This window comes from Eulemur rufifrons, chromosome 6 (genome assembly GCF_041146395.1).
Source record: "Eulemur rufifrons isolate Redbay chromosome 6, OSU_ERuf_1, whole genome shotgun sequence".
NCBI lineage: Eukaryota > Metazoa > Chordata > Mammalia > Primates > Lemuridae > Eulemur > Eulemur rufifrons.
The window spans coordinates 77,566,391-77,591,613 of record NC_090988.1 but is presented as its reverse complement, the minus strand read 5'-3'; the positions used below and the strand labels follow the sequence as shown (position 1 = coordinate 77,591,613).

Here is a 25,223-nt window from a genome sequence, read left to right as displayed (position 1 = left end):
ATTCCTTTATCTAGGTCCCAGCATTATGTCTGCTAATATCATAAATAGCACTCCAAGTCTTGACCAAGGCAACCACACGCTTTTAATACCGCCTGTGGATGGCACTGACTTAAAAGGAGTTTAAAGGGAAAAGCATCGAGTTTCTTGGCATTCTGATATTATTAGCTTCCAGCATTATTTTCTCATATATATAAAAAATCAAAACCATCAAGCTGCTAAGAATAACTCTACATGTAGTCTATATTAATTTTATTAATATTCTCACATATACTGAGCTAAGATCCAGAATTTATAAATTTTATATATCAAAATGTAAAAGCTGTATTACATATTATTTCAAAATGTTCTCTTTACTTCAAACAAATTTCTTAAAAAGAAAGCTTAAAATAAAAAATTCCATACTTTTACTTACAGAGGGACAAGGACGAATTGTTGGTATCAATTAATATCTCTACCCATAAAAATCAGAGTTTTCCTTTGGCAGGTTCCTTTACAAAGTAAAGTTCATATATTAAATGCTATCAGTGTTTAATCTGGCTCTGGGTATATTGCACACCAGTAAAACTCATACTCGAGGGTTAATATAAGGTAATAACCTGCAAATACTTCTGAAGTTAAGGTGAAGAGAGCTACTGACTAAGTGACTACCATTAATAAAAGTGTGTAAATTTCTGTGTATGTGTATATATGTATATGTGTATATTGCATATAAATGTATTTATTATATATACACATGTGTGTATACATACATATACACAGTCATGCATTGCTTAAGGAGAGATGCAATTTTGTTATACAAATATTATAGAGTGTACTTACACAAACCTAGATGATACAGCCTACTACATACCTAGGCCATATGGTATAGTCTATTGCTTCTAGGCTACAAAAATGTACACCATATCACATATTAAAAATGCAGAAGGCAACTGTAACACAATGATAAGTATTTATGTATCTAAACATAGAAAAGGTACAGTAAAGACACAGTATTATATTCCTATGGGACCACCATCATATATGTGGTTCATCCTTGACTAAAATGTTATTATGCAGTGCATTACTGTACTTATGTATGTGTGTGTGTGTGTGTATATAAACAATGTGTCCCTTGTAATAGGAAATATCTTGGTCGAAATCAATTTTATAAAATATCTTAAAAATTAGACTGACTTTTCTGCTTAATCAATGGTATTTTCAGTTTTAGTAAGACCATGTGCAATAAATACTTTTAGCAAATGTTTACTGCACAAGGGTGTGTATTAACCTGTTTTTATGAAAATGTGATAGGTGGTAGTCCCTACTAAGCAAACACATTATACAATAATAATTTGACTATACGATTCTTATGACTGCAAAAGATTTTCTGTAAGATTTCTTTAAGTATTAAGTGTCCCTACTGAATAAGAACTAAATTTCTAAAAATCTGATATAACTAAAATGTTTCTAAATATAATTTACATTAGTTTGAAAGAAGCTAAGATAGTGACGATGATTTTTATTATTATTATTATTTCTTAAACAGAGGTCACAGAACTTTTAAATTTTTGGAAAAGAAGTATTCTAGAGTTTCAAGAATATCTTCTCAGTTGGGAATGGTGTGAGGTATTATCTTCATTTAAGAGGTCCAGATCAGTTAAATTCCTAGTTCAGGAACACACAAGTGACTGGTTTTCTTTGTTTTAAGTTATTTTCTCTCATTTTTCCAGAATAAACCCAGCTTATGAAAAACGTCACAAGCAAAAATCCTTATGGTATTGTGGCGCACTATGTGGGACTGGATATCACTTTATTTTTTTATTAAATTTGAAAATTATTTTCTGTGGAACATTTAGTGTTCATGAACAAAACTGATTCTCTTTCTACTCTGTGATTATTGAGAAGTAGAGGCCACTGGGTAAAGGCATAAAACAGGGTTTGTTTAATTCTATAGCAGCCTGTATGTTAAAATCTGTTTTAAGAAGTACAAAGATAAGAAGCTTCATCTCATGGTCTCAAATCTATTTTCTACTTCCAATATAAGTCTTCAGTTTAATATTATCTACCCTATTTTTGAAATCTAGCAAAGACTTTTAGACACACTGTCAAACTGTAAGATGAATATTATACCAACAGTAACCACATTTCAAAGGCCTCTGATTTCATTAACATATCGTAATTTGAAAAGATGGATGTGGTGAACTAAGGTCACTCACTGCAACTGTCAGTTTCTGGTTAACAATACTTAAAATGTTCAGGAAAGAAACACTGGCCAAAGAAGGAATCACCCCAACACTAGTGGGAGAGAAAGCCCTATCTTCTTTGGGGTTTTCACACAGTAAAGTTATCCTTTTGTACATAAAAAATCTCCATAGTCTGTCTATTTAATCTGACCCTTGATTGTGTGCTGCCTTTCTCCTTTCATGGTATCCTTTACTGTTACATTTAGTGGGATAATATGTTAATTTGGGGAACTGACAAAAAAGTATTTTCTTTTAGTTTTAATGGCTCTGGTTTTCAGATTTTGAAGTCATTTATCCCTCTCAAAAGGAATGAATAGCTTTTCTTCTGAAAAAATAAAAAGTATTCAGAAGAAAAATGAACTCTATTTTTAATGTTCCCAATTCTGACTTTCTGTGGCTTTTTTTCAAGAATGATAGAGTGCTATATAATAGTTCGAAGATTTTCACATTTCTTTTGAGCATAACAATAACCATCTAAGAATTCACAATCATTCATTTTTTATGGGTTCAAAATAAAATTTCTGAAAGTACATTTGAGGCCTGGAATAAGTACTTTAGGATTTAGCAGGCAAAACCCAAGTAATTTCATTTTCAATTTGGAGCTCTAGATTTAGGTAACCAGAGTATTATCCCTCTCTTGATATGAAAGGTTAAGTGACTTGTGCCAGATCTTACAGCTAGTTAAGTAGTAACACAGAATTTAAAACTTAGGTTCAGATTCCAAATAAATTTCAACTTCTTGAGGATAAACATCCAATCACAGGATATGGCATTTTTGTCATATAACTTAAACAACTTTTCTGCATGCAAAATACCTTTATTTGTTGATTGCTGCACAAACATCAATGCCAAATGTGTGTTTATATTAATGTTATAGTAGTAATGGTTCCCACTGGTTAGTGATGGAGAGGTGGAGAGTGGGTTTATTCTTTACATTTTTATTTTTATCTTATCCTTTATTTCCTTCCTAGAAAATAAGGCACATGACATCTTTAAAAGCTGGCTACAAATGTAGGTCACTGGAAGCAGGATTGAGCCTTTGCATGTATTTTCTTAGTCTTTTCAGTTTGCCAAAGCAGCTCTAACTGTGGCAGCCAAGGGAGAACTTAGAATTTTAAATAAGCTCTCACAGTAGCCTGGGGGTTGGGGGGCGAGGCGGGGTGCGGTAAAGAGTGAAACCCTGGGGTCAAATAGCAAATTTCCGGCTCATCTAGCACTTCTGAGTAGTAAGCACTGAAAAATGTATAGATAACCTGATAAATTTCTGAACAAATAAAATGTTGACAAAAAAAGAAGGGAACATATTCTGGTTATAGCTCTGCCTTCAAAGGGCTCTTCTAATATTAACAATTGTACCTATACTATAGACAAAAGATAAACAGTGCTAAAATAGTTTTAATATAATAGATACCATTATACAGTCTAGAAAAAATAAAAATGTGTGGGAAAATATTATTTATAAGGTGCTAAGAACGAATAAAGCTTGCACAGTGGAATGATAAAAGGGCCAGAAAACAATTTTAATGATTTATAATATGATATACTGAATTGCTTCAGTTATGAATCATTATAAAATTTTAACTTTGGAGGCTGGGCATGGTGGCCCACACCTGTAATTCCAGCACTTTGGGAGGCCAAGGTGAGAGAGGATCACATGAGGCCAGGAGTTCAAGACTAGCCTGAACAACATGTCAAGATCCTGTCTCTACAAAAAATTTAAAAATTTGCCAGGCATGATGGTATGCACCAGTAGTCCCCCCTGCTTGGGAGGCTGGGGAAGGAGGATTGCTTGAACCCAGGAGTTTGAGGTTACAGTAAGTTATAATTGTGCCAATGCACTCCAGCCTGAGAGACAAGAGTGAGACTCTGTTTTTTAAAAAAAGAAAAAAATTATAGCTTTGGAGATGAGTAAAATAAAAATGTTCAACAGTATATTTGGCCAATCAAGGGTGTTTCTTTAACTTCATTCTTATAGCTGTCCTTTTTTTTTTTCTTTTTTGGGCAGAACTAGGAACACAAGGGTTGGATCTGAGATATTTCCGTATTCTATTCACTCAGAAAGACCAGACTGTACTGCAATGCAGTAAGAGCAGACAACTGACCACTCACTAGATTCAGACGTCCTACGATCAATGAGTAACAGATGGAGGCAAACACAGACTTTTTAATCTTGACACCAAATTGACAGAAGGAAAAGAAAACTTTATAATAGTAATACAAACCTTACATTGTTTAGCAAATAATATTGCTTAAACTAATTGTAAATCAACCAATACCTCTGATCTCAGTTAAAACCAAAGAATCAAATAAAGCAAAAGATAAAGAGCACAATGAATTAGATCTTAACAAATGAGTTTATTATTTGGGTAAAAGTCTGATTTTTGAGATAAAATAATAGCTTAAATTATCAAAGTATTATTTTAATTTTTACTTATGGACCTTAAAGTCCATTAAAAAACCCTAGTCTAAATTTTTTTCATATTAGTATATCACTTGATTACTAAATACCCTGTTGCTATGTTAATTCATCAATATGATATGGTTTATTTTTAATGAATTATTCTTTTTGTGATATGGGTTATTATTATATAAAGTATTCACTTTCAATTATGAAAGAGTTTCTATACACTAAATATGGGAACTCTCACTGTAATTGAATTTACATTTGAACTATTTATTTAATGTTAAATTTGATGTTAAAAATATTTAATACTGTAAGCCATCAGTACATATCAAGGTAGTTATAACATGCTCGTGACCATGTACTTATCCTGCGTACTTTCTAAAGAAATACAGCTTTTAAGCTCATTTAAAGTATCCAACCTCTATTTTGTTTTAATTGTGGCTGATGCTGGACAGCGCATATTGGATATAACAGATAACTCAAAAATATAGTTAGTTAGATAGAATGAACAATATTTGATAGCACAACAAAGTGACTATAATCAACAATAACTAATTGAAATTGGAATGTTCCTAACACAAAGAAATGAATGCCTGAGGTGAGGTGACGGATACCCCAATTACCCTGATTTGATTAATTTACATTGTATGCCTGCATTGAAACATCACATGTACCCTATAAATATTTACAACTATTATGTACCCATAACGATTACAAATTTTTTAAAAAGTTAATGCAAGAAGTAAAGAATTCACCCTTTGCTCTAGATATTAGATACTTCTTCCAGCAAAAATATTACCTAGCTGGCATGTCATCACTAGCAAATATTCACATTGAATTTTTTACTGACCTTGGTATATAATAAAACAGCATTTAAATTTACTTTTGAAAATCATTTTACTTTCTCTAATTCTATAAATATTAACATATAACATTAAAAATTATGAAAAGGATATAATATAAAAATCATAATATCTTTAAGTTCTATAGAAATGTTTGTGTTTGGATATGTGTGTATATAATTTTTTATTTCATGAAAAAATCAGTCTACTGATAAATGTTTAAATCTTTTAACACAAAAATGTAATTTTCACTATTTTCGAAAACATTCCATAGAAAATTTTCTTGGAGAATACTTATCATTGTATTTGAGATGATTAAGAAAATTTCTTTAGATAGAAAAGTTAACTGAAAAATACTTACTATATGTGTTTTAAAAGCTTTAACAACATCATGTATATTTTTCTATAAGATTTTCTAAGGGGTGTAATTTTTCAGCATTACATCTTAATGCTGACTTCCTGAAGTAGCTTCGACTACAATAGGCATGAATATGTTTTCAAAGGATGATGGATAAATTGCTGGGTGGTTATATATCTTAGGCAGCTGATGGGGCTTTTTATCCTTTACTTGTCTTTTAGTTATCTTACAGTTTTAAGATAATTATGGTGTATAAGATTGTCTTTTCCCTTTTCTTATACCAGAAATATTTGCTTTGGTTATAGGTTCTAGAAATTCCCAATCATATATCATAAAATTAAAGCTAAGCAATTACAGCATTTTTTCCCCTGCATTGTATCCTAAACACTGCTAATAGCTTGGGTTTGGTCATTCATTGTTGGACTATGTGATAAAAATGAAGTTTTAAGTATAACTATAATTGAGTTGGGCATACTGAAATCCTGACTGAATATTATATAGAAAAACCTACTTATCTATCTATATTAGTATTCAACATCCTATTCTAAATTACAAAAATATTTTGTTTGTTCTCCTTAGAGAGATGCTAGAAATGTCTTTGCACTGGTGTTATGAAGAATATAAATAATTTAAATTTTTTTCCAGTCATAATACTTCTGTAATTCAGTCTGTTCTAAACATATATAAACACTAACTGGACCACATTAAATATGTACATGTTAAAAACAATATTTTTTTACTTTTCCATAGGAAAATGACAATGGCATATTATTCTTTTAAATAAAATACTGTTTTACCATTCCATATCAGACATGTAAGAAACATAAAATGACATGAATGGAATTTAAGAAATATTACTGATGGGTGAAGAAGACTATATTAACTTAAAAAGCAAATATATTTTCAAAGCTGCATAAAATATAAGAACATAATTAGAATTAAAAGGTTAAAAATGAATCAGTAAATAATTTTATTAATTTAGGAAATGTTAAATGTGTAGATTATTTAGCATATAGAAGCTTTGACTACTTTCAGTAGTCATCTATATAAGCAGTTTTACTTAGAAGGAAATAATGGCATTAAAATTAAAGGAGATAAATTTTTCCTGAAGATCACACATTCAACTTTATGGTTAATTGAATATTTAACTTCATTGACTATATTATTGATAAATATCCAACTGCCAAGTAAAGCAGACTTGCTAATTAAATAGAAACAATTTGTTCTAGGCTACTTATAAAGAGAAGAATAAAATAAAATTTCAAAATGCAGCATCACATCTGCAATGCTACATAAAGTAAATCTAATGCTTCAGATCATCTGGATTTTGTGGAAGCAATTATAATATTTTTGATAGTGCCTTCTAAGTATACAAGATAAAGCATAATGGATATGATGACACCAGAACACATTGCTTAGTTCAAAACACCTATGCTAGAGAGTAGAACAGTGGTTGTCAGGGGCTAGACTATAAGGAAAATGGGGAGATGTTGGTCAGAGGACATTTCAGTTATAAGATGAATAAGTTCTGGGGATCTAATGAACATCATGGTAACTATAATTAATAATAGTGTATTGGATACTTAAAATTTCCTAAAAGAGCAGTTCCAAAGTGTTTTTGCCACACCAAAAATGGTAACTATGTGAGGTGATGGATATGTTAATCTGATTGGTGTAATCACTTAACACTATATACATATATCAAATCATCACATTGCATACCTTAAATATACACAATTTTTGTCAATTATATCTCAATAAGATGAAGAAGGGGATGGAAGAAAGCCAAAGAAAAATGAACAACTTTAAAACAAAACAAAACCTAGTCTAGAGCAAGGGAATCCTTTAAGACATTAAAAACTCTACTATCTAAGGCTCTCTAATGAAATAGAACCAATAGGATGTATGTGTACGCATGCGTGAATACATAAAGAGATTTACCCTAAGAAATTGGTGCACACAGCTATGGAAGCTGACAAACCCCAAGATCTGCAAGCTACACCAGTAGGACAGTTAATAGTGAATTAAGGTAGTAGCAAAATCTGAGAGAAGAAAAAGAAAGAGTTCTTGGTAAAGGGAATAGCAAATCCAATGGCCCTAATTTTGGAGCATGCCTAACAGGCAAGGTAGTTTATGTAAATAAAATAAAAATAGGGGGAGATATTAAGTAATGAGGTCGGACAGGCAATGAGGAGGTGAAAGCATGCTAACTAGAGCCTTGAAAAGCATTACAAGGACTGTGGTCTCTTATGGAGGGTTCTGAGTAGATGAGTGACAAGATCTGACTTACATTTGAAGAGGATCACTCTGAATATCATGGTGAGAAGAGACTGAAGAGAAGCAAGGGTAGAAGCAGAGAGGCCAAGAAATAAATAATTTAGGTTCAAAGTGGTCATGTTTTAGATATATTAGGATTTCCTGAGAAACTGGATGAGAGGAGTAGGAGAAAAAGTTAAGGATGAATCCATGGTTTTTCACTTAAGCAAATGGGAGACCTGAGTTGCTATTAATGGAGATGGGAAGGGCTGGAAAAGGAATTGTATTGATATCCTTGGACAAAATGTGATCAGCAAAAGAATACAGATAGAAAAGAAAAGCATTCTAGGGACTGAGTCCTGGGATACCCCCATATTAAACGGTTAAGAAGTAGGGATTAGCAAAAAAGAATGAGACAAAGTGGCTAGTGAGGTAGGAGGACACCAAGAATGTGTAGAGTCCTGGAAGCCAAGGAAAGAGTGTATCAGGGAGGAAAAAGTGATTAATGATATCAAGTACTGTAGATAGGCCAACTCAGATGAGGCCTAAGAAATGACCATAGTAATGTACACTCATCTAAATAAAATATCCCAAATTTTATCTACATCAGAATTGATAGGAAACCCAAAGTAAAGGGAAAGAAATCTGATGTGATTTTTTTTTACTAGATTAAACATTTGTGTGTCAATCTATTCCTATATTCCTTATTTATAAAATTGGGACCATTATGATTTGGAAGACTTTCACAAGGTCAAGTGTTATCGTTATTTTCATAAAAAAGGAAGTAATATACATAAAGGTGGCTGATGTTATTAAAAAACAGAACTGAGGCTTGAATCCCATGCATTTACTAACTCTGAAATACTATTCTTTTTTTAATAGCTTTATTGAGGTATAACTGATTCACAACAAACTACCCAAAATTAAAGTGTATAATTTGATAATATTTTACATTGGCATATACTTTTGAAATCATTATTAACACAATCAAGACAATGAATATATCCATTATCTTCCAAATTTTGCTTTTTCCCCCTTACTATCTCCTTCCCACCATTAACCCCCTTATCTTTGCAAAATAAGAACAAAAAAGTCTTCTATATTTACTCATGTAATCACCACTTCAGGGTTTCTGATCCCTGTGTTTAGATCCAAATATCCATTTGGTATAATTTCTCTTTTATGTGAAAAACTTTAAAATTTCTTACAGTGCAAGCCTGGTGGTGGTGAATTCTTTCAAACAACCCTTTTTACTGTGAAATCACCTTTGTTCATCAAAGATATTTCTGCAGGGTATAGAATTCTGAATTGACGGGGGTGGGGGGGTGCTCTTTTAGTATTTTAAAGATTCTAGGCCGGGCGCGGTGGCTCACGCCTGTAATCCTAGCACTCTGGGAGGCCGAGGTGGGCGGATCGTTTGAGCTCAGGAGTTCGAGACCAGCCTGAGCAAGAGCGAGACCCCACCTCTACTAAAAATAGAAAGAATTATATGGACAGCTAAAAATATATATAGAAAAAATTAGCCGGGCATGGTGGCGCATGCCTGTAGTCCCAGCTACTCGGGAGGCTGAGACAGGAGGATCGCTTGAGCTCAGGAGTTTGAGGTTGCTGTGAGCTAGGCTGACGCCATGGCACTCACTCTAGCCTGGGCAACAGAGTGAGACTCTGTCTCAAAAAAAAAAAAAAAAAAAAAAAAGATTCTTCCATTGTTTTCTGGCTGGTATTACATAAAACTGAAAGTCTGCTGTTATTCTTATCTTTGGTCCTGTCAATATAACGTGATTTTATCTTTGGCCACTTTCAAAATTTTCCCTTTATCATTTGTTTCAAGCAATTTGATTATGATGAGCCATGATGTTGTTTTCTCAAGGACTTTTAAACTTGAAGTCTGCCATGTACTCTAGAATTGTAGTACACACTTTTCATTAGTTTTGGAAACTTTTCATCCCTTATTCCTTCACATATTTTTTCTGTACTACCCCTTCTCCCTTCAAGTAGTCCAATTACATATTACGGCACTTTAAGTTATCCTACAGCTCACTGATGTAATTATCTTTTTTCCCTACATCTATTTTCCACGTTTCATTTTGAGTAATTTAAAATGCTATGTCATTAAGTTCACTAATTTTTTCTTTTCAATGTCTTGACTTTAATCACAGACACTGTAGTTTTCATCTCTAGAAGTTCAATTTGTGTTTATACTTATATTCTCTGTCTCCATTTAACATGTTGAATCTTTCCTCTAGCTTACTGAATATTTAGAATATAGCTATAATAAAAACTTATGTTATCCACTAATCTGATCATCTGTGTCATTTCTTTTTTGTTTTGACTTTTCTCCTTATTATAAATCATATTTTCTTGCTTTTTTGCATGTCTATTAAGTTTTAATTGGATACCAGACATTGAATATTTTATTCTGTTCGGTGTTGGATACTTTTGTATTGGTACATTTTTCAGCTTTGTTCTGGGACAGTTACTTGAAAATAGTTGATTATTTCAGGCCTTGTTTTTAAGCTTCATTAGGCAGGACCAGAGCAGCATTTATAATCTGGGAATAATTTTGTCCACTACCAATACAAAACTCTTCTAAATACTCTATCTGATGTCCCATGAATTATGAGGTTTTCACTTTGGCATATGAAAACAGGAATTCTTCTTGGTCCTGGGGATGGCGACTTCTAAATTTTCAGATAGTTCTTTCCCTAACCTCAGGTAGTTTCCTTATATGCATGTACAAATGAATATTCATCTCAAGACTAAACGGAGACTAGTGCTGATCTCCAAAACTCACTCTATGTGCAGCTTTTCCCATTCAGGTATTCCATCTTATAAATACTAATTTCCTTGACCTCCCTGATCTATCTCCTAAGGTTGTCTTATCTTGAACTCTTCTTCCTTGCACTATGGCTTGGAAACTCTGCACACAGTAAGCTAGGGAAATTATAGGGCTTGCCTTCTTTGTTCCACATATCTCAGAAATCACCATCCTTTACTGTCTGTTGTCCAATGTTTTAAAACTGTTGTTTCATATATCTTGTGCTGTTTCTTTCAGTTGTTTCAGGCATGACGAGAAATCCGGTCAGACTTTTGCACCTTGGTCAAACATGATATGACTTTTTAAGAGTCTATTTTTTCTTACTCTAGCTTTGTATTTTTCTCCTACACTATAAAATTGCTCTATGAATGTATGTTTTCAGAATGTAATTACTTGCATATATGACTGGATAGTTTACAAAAACTTATGAAAAAGGTAATATTTCATTTATAATTTGAAACACTTTCATATAATCTAAAGAAGGACATGTAAAGTACACTGAGATTTTTAATACTATAATAGCTTGTACAAATTCAGGATACCTAAGAAAGATGTCAGGCATTAGTTTTGAAATAAAAAATGTTCTCTAAAGCAAACTATGCAAACACATCCATACTAGATTTTAACATCACCTAGCTAGGTTGGAGGAGGCAAGAAAGAAAACAAAAACACTGTACTTTAAAAAGCATATATAAGCATCCCTGCTTCTGGCCTGGAAAATTTTCCCGAGGTGGATTAGAAAGGCATTTCATGTAAAATCTTAGGCTCAGTATATTGTGGAATATGCCATGAAGAAGCTGTATAGTTTCTTTACAACAATGATTTTGGCCTTTACTCCATGGCTTCCTAGCAAGTGCAATATTGTGCAGAAATTAGTCAAGATGATTAAAAGAGCAAAAGAAAAAATAAAAACATCAAGATAATACTGCAAAAACTAAACAATTCAAAAAAGATTGAAAAAAAATAGGCCTTGCAACCAGAGGAAAATCAATTATAGGTTTGTCCTCTGGATTTGATAACAGTATTATTTAATTAGCAAAGTCTGACCTCTATGAAAGAATCATGTTGGTTTTGACCTCACTATTATAGTAACTTTTATACTTGGGTATAGACATTTGTGGGTACCTTTTGACAGTTATTATAAATTAGTATTGTAGTATAAATTAGTTATACTACAAATTCCTTACAAATGACTTACTCATGTGCCATTTTGCAGACTATGTAATGGAATGAAAATATCCAATGGAAAAATGACTTTAGATTATGAACTCTGCTCAAATAATGGCTTAAATTGGGGTCCAGTTCTGGACAAAGGAATTAAAAATTCTAAAAGTCAGAATTGTCCTTTTTGAAGTAAAAAGTGTGCTTTGGCTTAAAAAAAAATATAGCACATTAATGAAATATTTTATCATGGAAGGGAATCACTTGTGGCATTCTCAAAGTGAAATAATATTAATCAATGAGAACTTCTAATTTCTGAATTTTTCTTCTGATTTATACCTTTGGCATACTGGTAATATAATTATCAATTATTCTGCATTTGTTTTTCTTCACCTAATTTTTTTCAGAGTTCTCTTATGACTATGTAGAAATTACCTAGTAGATATAATAATTTTTATATGTATATATATTTTAATTTCTTTATAAATGTTTAAAATAAAACTATGATTTAAAGCTTGCAGTAAAATTGCCACATACTGCAATGCCTTGGAACAAGTTTATTCTTGCTTGTGCTAAGTAGAAATGTAAAAATAATATATTAAAAATGACTTATCAGATAATTTGCTGATTATATAGATGCCAGTTTTGTTTTTTATTCCATTATTTGTTTTAACTTATATTGCAGTGATTTCCTATACTTTTATCCAAATTAGTTTCAAGGTAAAAATTAAAATTTGAAGTTTCTTTTAAGGAATTCAGAGGTAACAGTTACATCATACTTTGTGAACAGTGTAGAAAGACTTACATTTTGTAAAATCTACTTAAGCATAGTAGCAGTTGGGATTCAAAATAGATTAATTATGTCAAAATAAGAATGTTATAATTAGAAGTAAAGAATTAAAGGACATTTCTCACCTTCCTTCAGTAAGTAGTATAAACTAGAATTTTTTGCTATTAGATATGACTTTTATGAATGCCAGGTCCCAATAATTTTAGACCTGTGTCTATGTTTAATAGCATCCGTGTTTAATAGCTTATTAATATTTTAACACCTCTGATATAAATTTTAAGTTTAAAAAATTATCCAAGAATACTAATTTAAAATGAAACTTGAAGTTCAAATAAATTTGATATTTTTTGAGATTAAAAAAAAAATAAGGTCCTATTAATGCATTTAAATATAGTTTGTATACATACAAACATATACCTTATTTACATGTATAAGCAATATTGTTTCATGAAATGTTTGAAATGGAATATAGAATTAGTATATTCTATACCTGTAAAATGTCAGCAGGGTCTTCTTTTGCAGATGCAACCAGCAGTGTATGCCCACTAATGATTCCCTCTGCCAGGAAATATTTGAAGAGCAAAGGTGAATAAATATTATATTTATCCTCTTCTGTAAAAAAGAAAAAAAATTACAGTCAGAATCCTCACATATAGCAAGCACATTCACATGTTTTTACAATTATTTTCCTTAAAACAAGTATGTGAGGTGGGACAATAATTTCATCTTCCTAAGGCACAGTTAGAGAGGCTAAAAGACTTGTAAAGATAGTCAATGAGAAGAAGGTACTTTTATTTATTTATTTATTTATTTATTTATTTTTTTTGAGACAGAGTCTCACTCTGTTGCCCGGGCTAGAGTGAGTGCCGTGGCGTCAGTCTAGCTCACAGCAACCTCAAACTCCTGGGCTTAAGCGATCCTACTGCCTCAGCCTCCCGAGTAGCTGGGACTACAGACATGCGCCACCATGCCCGGCTAATTTTTTGTATATATATATATTTTAGTTGTCCATATAATTTCTTTCTATTTTTAGTAGAGACGGGGGTCTCACTCTTGCTCAGGCTGGTCTCGAACTCCTGACCTCGAGCGATCCACCCGCCTCGGCCTCCCAGAGTGCTAGGATTACAGGCGTGAGCCACCGCGCCCGGCCAGAAGGTACTTTTAATAAAGACTTTCTGATGCTAAAGAGCATTCTCCAACTACTGCACCACTCTGATATCCACAAAATTAAGAGGATTACATGTGATTATAATATCAAAGAAACCAGAGGCTTTTTTCTTTACTAAGAGATAGGGCATTTTCTCCCAGTACCTCGAATGTAGCCATTATTATCCACAAAGCAGTCTGTAAGCTCACACCTCATTTCTTTCATGTCACAATAATTAAGCACTTAATGTATGTAGCCTGATAATTAATGCTTATAAAATTTGCAAAAATAGTATTACTCCCACAATCTGGTTTTGGGTTTAAAATTCAACAGTAATTAAATATTGAAGATTTTAATTTGATAGAGTTTCTAAATTTATAGTAAATGTTTTCTCAGTAAATAGTCCTTTTGCTTTTATTACTCCTTTACCCCCCTTCTTTCTGAATTTTAATGGTTAAATGATGAATCAGAAGGTTTCTCAGGTAAAAATGTGTTTTATTTTTGAGATTTCATTAAGAAAAACAGCTTCAGATTATCTTTGTTCCTTCAATATTGCTGATAAACTACATGCCTACATTTTTATATCAGTTTTCTTTCCTTTAATACTGTGAACACAACAAAGACAAGAAACATAGGTATACTTATTGTATTGTCTAAAAATGGAGTAGCCATTATTAATTTATTAAAATCTTAATTGAATTCCTATATTAGGCATCATTAATATTTATAAAATCACACTATTGAAAACCTTCCTACGGAAGTTTGAACTGTGGTAATGTCAGCAGGAAATCATTGTGCAAAATCTCCTGCAGCTATAATCATAAAACCTGGAGAAGATACCATTTAAAAAACAGCTATTTGAAGGTATTGGAAAGCAATGAAATGCAGGCAGCAACCACAGCAGAGTTTCCTTTTGAAAGACAGTGATCATGAAATGTAAGAATTTCAAGTTTGTGGGTTTTTTACTTAAGAATGTCCCTAATTTCCCTTAGGAAGAAATCATATCTTTTCCAGCCATATTGATTAATACAGCTGTAACACTGGAAAAAAATGCATAGATAACTAAGAATTTGCTTCCATTCAACTTTAGAACAAAATAGAATGTCATGTTTAAAAAAGAATTGATTTTACCTTAAATAATTACTATTAAATTAGTTTACAAAGAGAATCATTTAAACTGAGGTCATTATAAATCAATAATGTAAGAAACAAACCTGACACTAAAATTTTTAATTTCTAAGGCTGATATTTTTACAAAATGGAAAATTTAAATTTTAAAATAATCACCATCCCACCATCCTCACAGAATCGTTGCTAAAATTTTGTTCTATTTCCTTTCAGTGCTTTTTCTGTGTGTTTGTTGTTTTATTTTTGTTGTTATTATTGTCTGTTTTTTTTTAGGACAGGGTCTTGCTCTGTCTCTCAGCCTACCAGGCTGGAGTACAGTGGCCGGATCACAGTTTAGTGCAGCCTCAAACTCCTGGGCTCAAGTGATCCTCCTGCTTCAGCTTCCTGAGCAGCTGGGACGACAGGTGCATGCCACCACGCCCAGCTATTTTTTTTCTTTTTTTATAGAGATGGGGTCTCACTATGTCACCCAGGCTGGTCTCAAACTCATGGCCTCAAGTGATTTCTCAAAATGCTGGGATTACAGATGTAAGGCACCCCACCCATCCAGTTCTGACTTTTTTCGTACTCCTCTAGTCATATCTCTCATGATCTTATCCACACTCACAGCTTCATTACCATCTCTACTGTACAGGCACCCAAATCTTTATCTCTAGCCCAGCTTCCTCTGTACTAAGACCCAGACATCAACATAATTGCTATTTATTTGAATGTTTACTATCAACCAGGCATGGTACTTAGCACTTTATATTCATATTTTATGCCATCTTCTCTTTACTGAGATGTGCCAACAGAATTTCACAATTAATGTGTCCAAAAGGGAAACCATATTTTTCCCCCTTCCTTGCTGCTAATCTTCTGGTGGTAAAATGCTAATTGGACAAGTTACTCAACCATTTGCTCTGGGCTTGAGTTTCTTCAACGGTAATATAGGATTGATAAAATTATACCTACTTTATAAGATTGTGGCAAAGACTAAGTACTTAGGTCAGTGTTTGCACGTTGTTAAGTGATCAACAAGAGTTAGTGTTAGCTATTATTCTTTTCAACTTTAGCTCTTCCCTTGCCTTACACAACTAATCACCAAGTACTGTGGCTTCAACCTCCTAAAATCTTTAGAATCCGTCAACTTCTTTCCTTGTTTACTGCCAATAACTTAGTTCAAGTCACCCTTACTTTCTCACCATCAGCCTCCCAATTGGCTCCTGTATTTCCAGTGTTATTCCCCTCCAGTTTATTTCCCACACTACTCAAAAATTGTTTTTTCTAAAGAGAAAAGCTATTCTTGTCATTCCCCTGTTTTAAAATTTTAAATGGCTTTTCATTGCTCTCAGGAGAAAAGCACCCAAAAAGCAAGGCACATAAGCCTCTACAGATCTTGTGCTGTTTCCTTTCTCAACACTTCCCTTCCGTATGATACACAATCCAGGCACAGCAATGTATTTACTGGCACTGGCCATACTGCTTCTTGTCTCAGGACCTTTGCATAAATCTCTTGACCACTTTGGCTAATGAATCCACTCGAATCTTTCCAGAACCAGATTAGTTAGCACTATCTTTGAGAAGCTTTCTTCAGGGTTGGGTGAGATAATCAGCGAGCTCTGGAGTACCCTCTTAACCCCTATAGTAACATTTAATACACATCACTGAAATTTCTCCACAAAGCTAAACGATTCTTGTGGCAGAAAATGCATCTTATCATTATATCCCTAGTACGGGGCACATAGTAAACATATACTAAATATTTGTAGAATTAATTAAGGGAAAAACAAACAAAAATTTTTCTTGTAAGTCAGCCACATCCACTGTGGTATGGCTGAAAACACCTTCTTATACACAGATACACACACACACACACACACACACACACACATTCTATAATAGTTAACACTTCTATTTTCTCAAAGAGGCCTATGAGGCAGGAAAAACTAATAGGAAGAAGATCACCTACTTAGGGATTAGCAAAAACACTAAGCTCACCAAGCTGAAAATTACCAATTCTGTGAAACAAATTTTGAGGTTGCACAATAAGCATTTAATTAATCTATTTAGTGAATCCCCATAACCCTGGGCCAGTAAAAATGATAATGATGTGACAACTGGCAAAAAGCAAATGTAATTTTGTCCTGAAGTAACAGTTTAACTCCTAGGTTTACAAAGATGACTGTCCTGTTCTATTCTACAGCAGCTGACCAGATATATTTAGTCTGGGGACTTATGCAAACTAAAGTATCTTCAAAAGAAAGTGGCCAGGATTGTGAAGGGAGTTAAAAGCACGGGACATGAAAAATGAGGAATACTTAGCTTGAAGAGAAAGAGACCTAAGAGACACACCAGTTTCAGTTATGAAAACTTGAAACAGTGAAGTTCATAACTTTATTATACTTTTTTATACTATCATAGTTAACATTTTTATACTATTCAATATAAAACTTTCCCCCTCCTTCAGCGCAGACTAAGGCTCATGGCTTGAAAGACTTAGTGGGGCAGGGAGGGTGAGGATAGAAGTACTAAAATACCTCTTCCCTCAAGTACTCTTCAAGTCCCAGTTCCTGTTATTGGAAAAGCAGAGAAAAAGAAGAGAAATGGCAGAGATCAGCTTCCAAAATTGCTTGTTGAGCACAGATATGGAGACGTCCCTAGCCTTTCTCTGACCTGGTGTATTTAACCTTGCTGCTTGCAGTCTATGAAGTTGTGGTGGTTTCTATGTGTATGTGGTTAAGTGTGGTTTTCGTGGGTAGTACCCTGCTTCATACCGGTCCATCTGTCACTGAGAAAGTACTCAAAGAGGCAGAATCTAGTGTTTTGGGGGCTGATCATACTTAATCTCTTCTTTGGAAATGTTAGCTATCGTTATCATTATTATTCTAGCTGTATTTATACAATCTATTTAGCAGGACTCCCTCCTTTTTCTACATTAGAAACAAGAAACAGTCTCAATGTTTGAGAATGCTGACAAACTCTAGGAGATACAAAGTGGGCTTTCCCAATAACTCTCTCATCCTGCACCACTGACTCTGATGGGCTTACAGGTTCTGGAGTTTAGCAAGCAAACAACTGGGAAACAAGAATACCAGTCTTTGCTCCTTGCAAGCACCCTCAGTGTCTATAACTGATGCCATTGGAGCTGTACTCATTCACTTGCCTCATTTTTTTCCATAAACATTGTACTTCTGCTCTCTCCAACCCTAGACTTATATTGCCTGATAATGGTAGTGATGGTGGTGGAGTTATGAGGAAGTACCTGTGCTAGTTCTTTGGGCCTGCAAGGAGGTGTCTAACTGCAATTTTAGGAAAGGGGGAATTTTGAGCCTTTGTCTTCTTTTTCTCGCTGTGGGTTATAGTCCCCAATTCTGGGGTACACAACATTCTATTAAAAATAACAAATAGCTAATCTTACTGAGCACTAACTATATGCTAAACACTACAATGCACTTCTTATGCATTAGTTTATTTAATCCTCATAACATTGTGTGATAAATGCTATTAATTCCTACCTTACAGATAAGAAACTGATGCACAGGGAGTGTAAGCAGTATACCTAAGGTTATGTAGCTAGTAAATAGCAGTGACATGATTTGAATCTAGGCAGTCAGATTCCAGAGGCTATCCTCTTAACCTCTTTCATGAGCTTATTTTCTTTTATCTATTCCTAAAATACTGGTAAGCCTCGCCTTTAGATTTTCTTTCTACTTTAGTTGTTCTTAGTCTTTTCTTTTTGGAGTCTCAGACTGCTTTGAGAATTTGATGCAAGTTACACATGCTACCCTAAAAATATATATAATTATATACAAATTTGCATATAATTTCAGAGAATTAAGAGATGTATCAAATTTCCATCCATGGCTCCTGAAGTATAAACCTGGGCATTCCAATACATGTCTATGACATCAACTAAAACATACATTGAATAAAACAGTTAAAGAATGATGAGAAATCTCAAATCTTTTTCTCTAGCCTAAATTTCACGCCCAAATATCCAACTATTTATTAAGTGGAATGACTTGGGTTTTTCACTAGAACCTAAAACTCATTATGTTTAAATTGAATTCATTACTTAACCTCAATATTTGTTCATTCTCTTTTTTTTTCCTGACTTCACTTAATGGTATTAACTCCAAACTTTGCCAGGCCAAAAGTCTGGGAATCATCCTATCTACTGTCACTCTTTAATCTCCCATACATTTATATAGCACAGAAGTAGAAAATTACTTGAGAAGGACCTATTAAAAACGAAAAAATGTAGAAAAATAGTGTTTTATATCAGAGCAGTCTAAGCACAACCAATTAAACATTCAGAATCTACACTCCTTAATCTCCCATACATTTATATAGCACAGAAATAGAAACTTACTTGAGAGGGATCTATTAAAAATGAAAAAATGTAGAAAAATAGTGTTTTATATCAGAGCAGTCTAACATTCAGAATCTAATATACATAATGAAATGCAGAAACAGAAAAGTGAAGTAGTATTGTTATCCTATCAAAATATGAAAGTAAATTTATGATAAAAGTATTAAAAGTAACAGTAACAAACACTGCCTCATGTTTAGATTAGATTAGCAATGAGTAGTTTTCATCACTTCAAATTTTACTTTATTCCTGCAATGCATCTTTCATAATATTTAATTGCTCAAAATACTCCACAACTGTTTTTTGCCACTATAAGTTAATTGCCTTTAGCTAGGCTTTCTAGTAATTCAATTCATTCATTATGCCCCTACATGATTCCCATGATTACAAAACTTACAATCTATTCAGTAAGGTAAGTGATCATGATCACATAATTTCAATGAAGTGTAATAAATGTCATGATAAGATAAATAAAGAATACTATAGAAGTATATAGGAGGAATACTGAGTATGGGGAAGGGGAAGGAAATCAGCAGTTAAGGAAGACTTTCTGCAAGAGATACCTAAGTGAAGACCTCAAACATAATTAAGAGTTAGGAAAAGAGGAAAATAAGAGGCAGCAACAAAGAACACAATCAAAGGTCTGGAGAGAGAAGAGAGAATGGTACTTTGATGGAATTAAAAGCTCAGGGTGATAAACATAAAGCACGAGGAAGGACAGTGAGGGACGAGAAGAGATAATAAGGCTAAAGTGAATCAGCAGTAGCAGACTGTTAAAGGCCTTCTAGTCCAAGTTAAGGAGCTTGGACCTCACGTTAAGATCAACAGGGAACACAGAAAGGTCTTAAGCCAGAATATATCCTGATCATATTTTCATATTAGAAAGTACATCCTGGCAACAGTATGGCAATGGGCTGAAGCAAGGGAAATACCAAACACAGGGACAACTTAAGAAGCTGTTATAAGAGTTTCAATCAGAGTTGTTGATTAAGGCCTCAATTAGGGTAGTGGCAACAAAGATGAAGAGAAGTAGACAAAATTACACAATATTAATAAGGTAAAAACCATAAGGATTTAATGATTTCTGGATGTATACAGTGTGAGAGACTAGCACATCACTCAGGTCTCTGTCATATGTCACTTGGTAGATTCAATAATCCAGAGATCATAGGAAGAAGGATAGATTTAGAAGAATGGGACAGAATTTGGAGACAGAGAAGGGTAGTGAGTTTATCTCTGGACACACTGATTTTGAGATGCCAGTGAGAAATTCAAGAGGAAAGGTTGAATAGGGAGTTGAATTTGTTCTTTGCATTTCTCTATGTATCCTGTGTATGTAGCAATGTCTAGAGATTACTAATTACTTTTATTCCCTGGTCATTCTAGTTAAAGCAGGGAATCAGCCCTCTCTGGGAGAGTATGTGCACTAGAAGAGTTAATAGGATACCAGTATTTTAAGTAAAGCCAAAGTAGTCTTAAAAAACATGAGCATTAAGTATATACTAACATCTGGGCAAAAATTAAAAAATTCAAACAAAAACAAAAACGAAACCATGAGCAGCGGGATAGAAGGAAAATCAGAACAGAATGCTGAATGTTGTAACAGAATACAAAGGAAGGGAGTCCTGCAAAAAAAAAAAAAAAAAAAATAGTGATTAGCAACATTAATTGCTGCAGAGATTAAGAAGGAAGAGGGCTGAAAAGTATCCACTGGGTTCAGCAGTGAGAAGGTCAATAAGGTGGTTTCAGTGAAATGGTAGTGTCTGAAGTGGACTGCAGAATAACTGAAATACTATAAAACATAAAAGTACAGACTATATAAGAAGCTTGGTTATGAAAGGGAGGAGAAAAAGTAATAGTGGAAAGAGAGAGGTAGGGTTAAGAAGGTAGAATTTTTTTCTTTATTTTAAAATAAAGCTTGAAATTTGAGCATGTTTAAAGTACACATAGACAAGAATTAATAAAGAGGAAGAGGTTAAAGGAGACAAAGAAAATTGATATTGCCAAGTGCTTGGAAAAGTGGAAGGAAATAAGACAAAGTACAGGTGAAAGACGATTCTCAAACAGCTGAGGTATAGTACACCTTCCATTTGTGAATAAAGGTAGGTTTTGAGGATTGATGGTAGGAAGTTGGGTGAGTTTTCATCTCAATAAAGGTTAAATGAAACTATTTTTTTTCTGTGTGACATACTGCAAGTCATTCCAGTGAATTAAGGAGAAAGTAGTAATGTCAGATGTCTGAGGACATGAAAATTTAAAAGGCCATTGAGATTACTCAGAATAAAAAAGAGGAGATTAGAGTTACACAAAAGTCTTCTGGCAAGTGTTGAAAACTTATTTCAGGTTAGAGATCATGACAGTCTCTAACAAATGATGGAAATAACTTAAGAAGTCAGTATATGGCAGCAATGAGATGATACAGAAGGTGAAACAGAGGTATGTCTCATCCCAGAAGGGACTTTTAAGATGAATTATCAGGTTTTACTATAAAATGATGATTTAATGTCAGAGAAACTTGATTGTGAATCTCAGCTACTAGGTGTATAAACTTGCGCAAGTTACTTAGAGTCTCTCAAAACGTTGATTTCATCACCTGCCAACTATAGACACTTCATTTTGATGGTTGTGAAATTGAGCGATACAATACATGTCAAGGGCTTAGCATGATGCCCAGCACACAGTAAATCCTCACTAAATGTTAAATGTTTCAATAAAATACTTACTGATAAGATTTTAGGATGTTGGAGTTTGTTTTCTATGAAATAGGTATTATAGAGGGCAAACTGTAAAGGTCTGAAAGGGAACAAAAAGTAGGAAATTGAGTTTGAAGAGAAAAAACACAGAGTATTGTGAAGATGAAAGTATTAATAGATAAGATCATTGGAACACCTTAATTCACAGACAATGACCAAAGATAACAAGTAGATGAAGCATGATAGATTTAGCTGGTCATAAAGTTGAACAAACAAAAGTCCCAGGAGTTCTCTGGAGGATAAAAAGGTAAACAGCCTGGTCCTTGCACACTACAGTTTTGGGGGCTGGTATAAAGGTTCTGAAGATTTACAATTTAAATTCTACAAGTAGGTAGTTGAGGCAAGAGACTCAGAGGAGGGAGCCAAACTTTCCCTCTGACTAATCCTAAATAAGTACTCTCTACTTTACAAGGGCTTGTCATCTAGTTATTACATAAACATACTCTGTTGATGACCTCTTGTTCATTTTTTAATACTGTTTTCCATAAATTTTTTCTCTTTGTCTCTCCTCAGTTTCTATCCATACTTTGATTCAATTTAAGTATTTCCATACTTCTTACATCTGCATAAACATCCACATTATATATGTACTGTTCATAGTTATTCCACATGCAATCAATATCCAGTTTAAGTTCATAAAGGGTAAAAACCAAGGTTTATACAGCCTTATAGTGCTGAACATATTGTAGGAGCTTAAATGGTCAGTACTAAAGGTCAGGTGATTTTACTAAAGAACTGTAATGATATCAAGTTGTCCTATTTCAGGCCTTTTACAAAGTTGTACTACTATAAAATTAGAAGATTATAAAATATAATATAAAACAGGAATTGGCAAGTTTTTTAAGGAGTCAGAAAGTAAATATTTTAGGCCTGTGGGCCATACAGTTTCTGTTATAACTACTCAACTCTGCCCTTGTCGCACAAAAACAGCCATACACAATATGCAAATAATAAGCATGGCTGTGTTCCAATAAAACTTTATTTATAGAATATAGATTGCCAGCCAGCAGGTTGTAGTTTGCCAACTCCTACATAATAAGAAAAAAAGCTCAGAATTTATTGCACAATGTAGAAAAATACAGCTCAGTAAATTCAAAAAGGTTGAAGACAACAGACAAGAATAGTAATACTATAATATCCTGTGAGAGGATACTTGAGAGTGCTTAGTTTTTTGCTATTATAGGAAATAATAAATTAAAATTATGAAAAGTGTGGCAGAAACATTCTTACGTGATCCTTACGATTCCTGTCTCCTGGTACTCATGTCTTTGTGTAATCCCTTCCCCTTGATGCAGCAGAACCTGTGACTTGCTTTTAACCAAGAGATTACCACAAAGGTGATAGGATGTCACTTTTGTACATAAGACTGTAACATATATCTTCCTGAGAGACAGTCTCCATTGCTGGTTTTGAAAAAATAAGAAGCCATGCTGTGAGCTGCCCTATGGAGAGGGCTGCCTCTGGCTGACAGCCAGGAAGGAAATAAACGCTGCCACCAACCATGTGAACTTAAAAGTAGATCCTTCCTTGCCAAACCTTCAGATGAGAACACAGCCCTGCCTCACACCTTTACTGCAGGCTTGCTGAGGACCCAGCTAAGTTGTGTCTGGACTCCTGACCTGTAAAAATTATGAGATAACAAATATGTTTTTAAGCTGCTAAATTTGTGCTAATATTGTTATACAGAAATAGATAATTAATACAAAAGTATGGCCAGGTGCTGTGGCTCACATCTGTAATCCCAGAACTGTGGGAGGCTAGGGTGGGAAGATCTCTCTAGCCCAGGAGTTTGAGAACAGACTGGGCAACATAGTGAGACTCCATCTCTACAAAAAAATATCAATTGAGTTTAAGGCTGCAGTGAGCTATGATTGGGCTACTGCACTGTAGCCTGGCAGCAGAATAAGACCTTGTTTCTAAAAAACAAAGAACAAAAAAAGCACACTCATATCTAAATGTAATTAATTGTTCAACAGCATATCATTTATCTTCCACGTCTAAAACTAAACTGTATTATTAATGTAAGAAATTATATTAAAAATAATATATTCACAAATGTTACATAACTTGTATTTTAATTACTGGCAACTTCTATTAAATCTGTTTAATGCTCAATCTCTTTGCAATTAGATCAAGATCCTTTATGTAGACCATGTAAACTCTAGAAATTTATGCTATTACTTTTAAGGTGTCCCAAATTTACCCATATACCAGACTGTCAGAAAGCAATTTAAATAAAACATCCCAAAGACAATTGACAATAATACTAATACTATACCAGTACTTAAGAATTAAACATGTTTTAAGAAAAATCTTTGATTTTTTTTTACTTGACAACTACCTTTGATTTTTAAAGTACACATAGGAGTCCCTTGGTTCTTCAATTTATTCCTCAGAGAATGGACTTTCATGTATTCCTATTTATTTATTTTGCTCTATTCAGAAGGTCTAAAGTAGACTTATTCTGGGTTCTTCTGGCAGTGCTCATTAGTATTTGCTACTGGAACTGCAAATACACTATTCTGAAAGCCCACACTCATGGACAGGTACACGCTCACATACACAACGACCTTAGTAAATTAATAATCTATTTCATGCGAAAATGGTTAAAAAGCTGGCAATTATTGTCATGCTTTAATTTTTCTTACTTCTGTATTAAAAATATATTCCTTCAATGATAAGCAATATAGTAACGCCCTAGGCTCCTTACCACTGATCTTAAATCCTCATATTTAGTTTGTATTTTGGAACTATTTTTCCATTTCTTAAGGAAGGTTTTATTCATCATACAAGTCATATTGGTTTGGGAATTGGAGAAAAGTGGAGAACCTAGAGGAAGAGACTTCTCATCTGCTAATCTACTCTCTTTGGACTATTAAATATTGAAATGTTTGTTAATATGCAATGGTGTCAAGGGTGAGATGAGGGTAAAATGGTATTCTTATAACTGCTGGTTTAAGTATATGATAGTATAACCTCCTGGGAAGGCA

General features: G+C 33.6%; 1 protein-coding gene across 2 annotated transcripts in view; it reads right to left on the bottom strand.

The window, feature by feature from the left end:
- ELP4 (elongator acetyltransferase complex subunit 4) overlaps positions 1–25,223 on the bottom strand; it is a 213,623-nt gene that overhangs the window by 177,601 nt on the left and 10,799 nt on the right. For both annotated transcript variants that reach the window (XM_069469770.1, XM_069469771.1), the window contains exon 3: positions 13,342–13,463. In XM_069469770.1, coding sequence (XP_069325871.1) covers positions 13,342–13,463 — 122 coding nt within the window. The remainder of the gene's footprint in view (positions 1–13,341; positions 13,464–25,223) is intronic.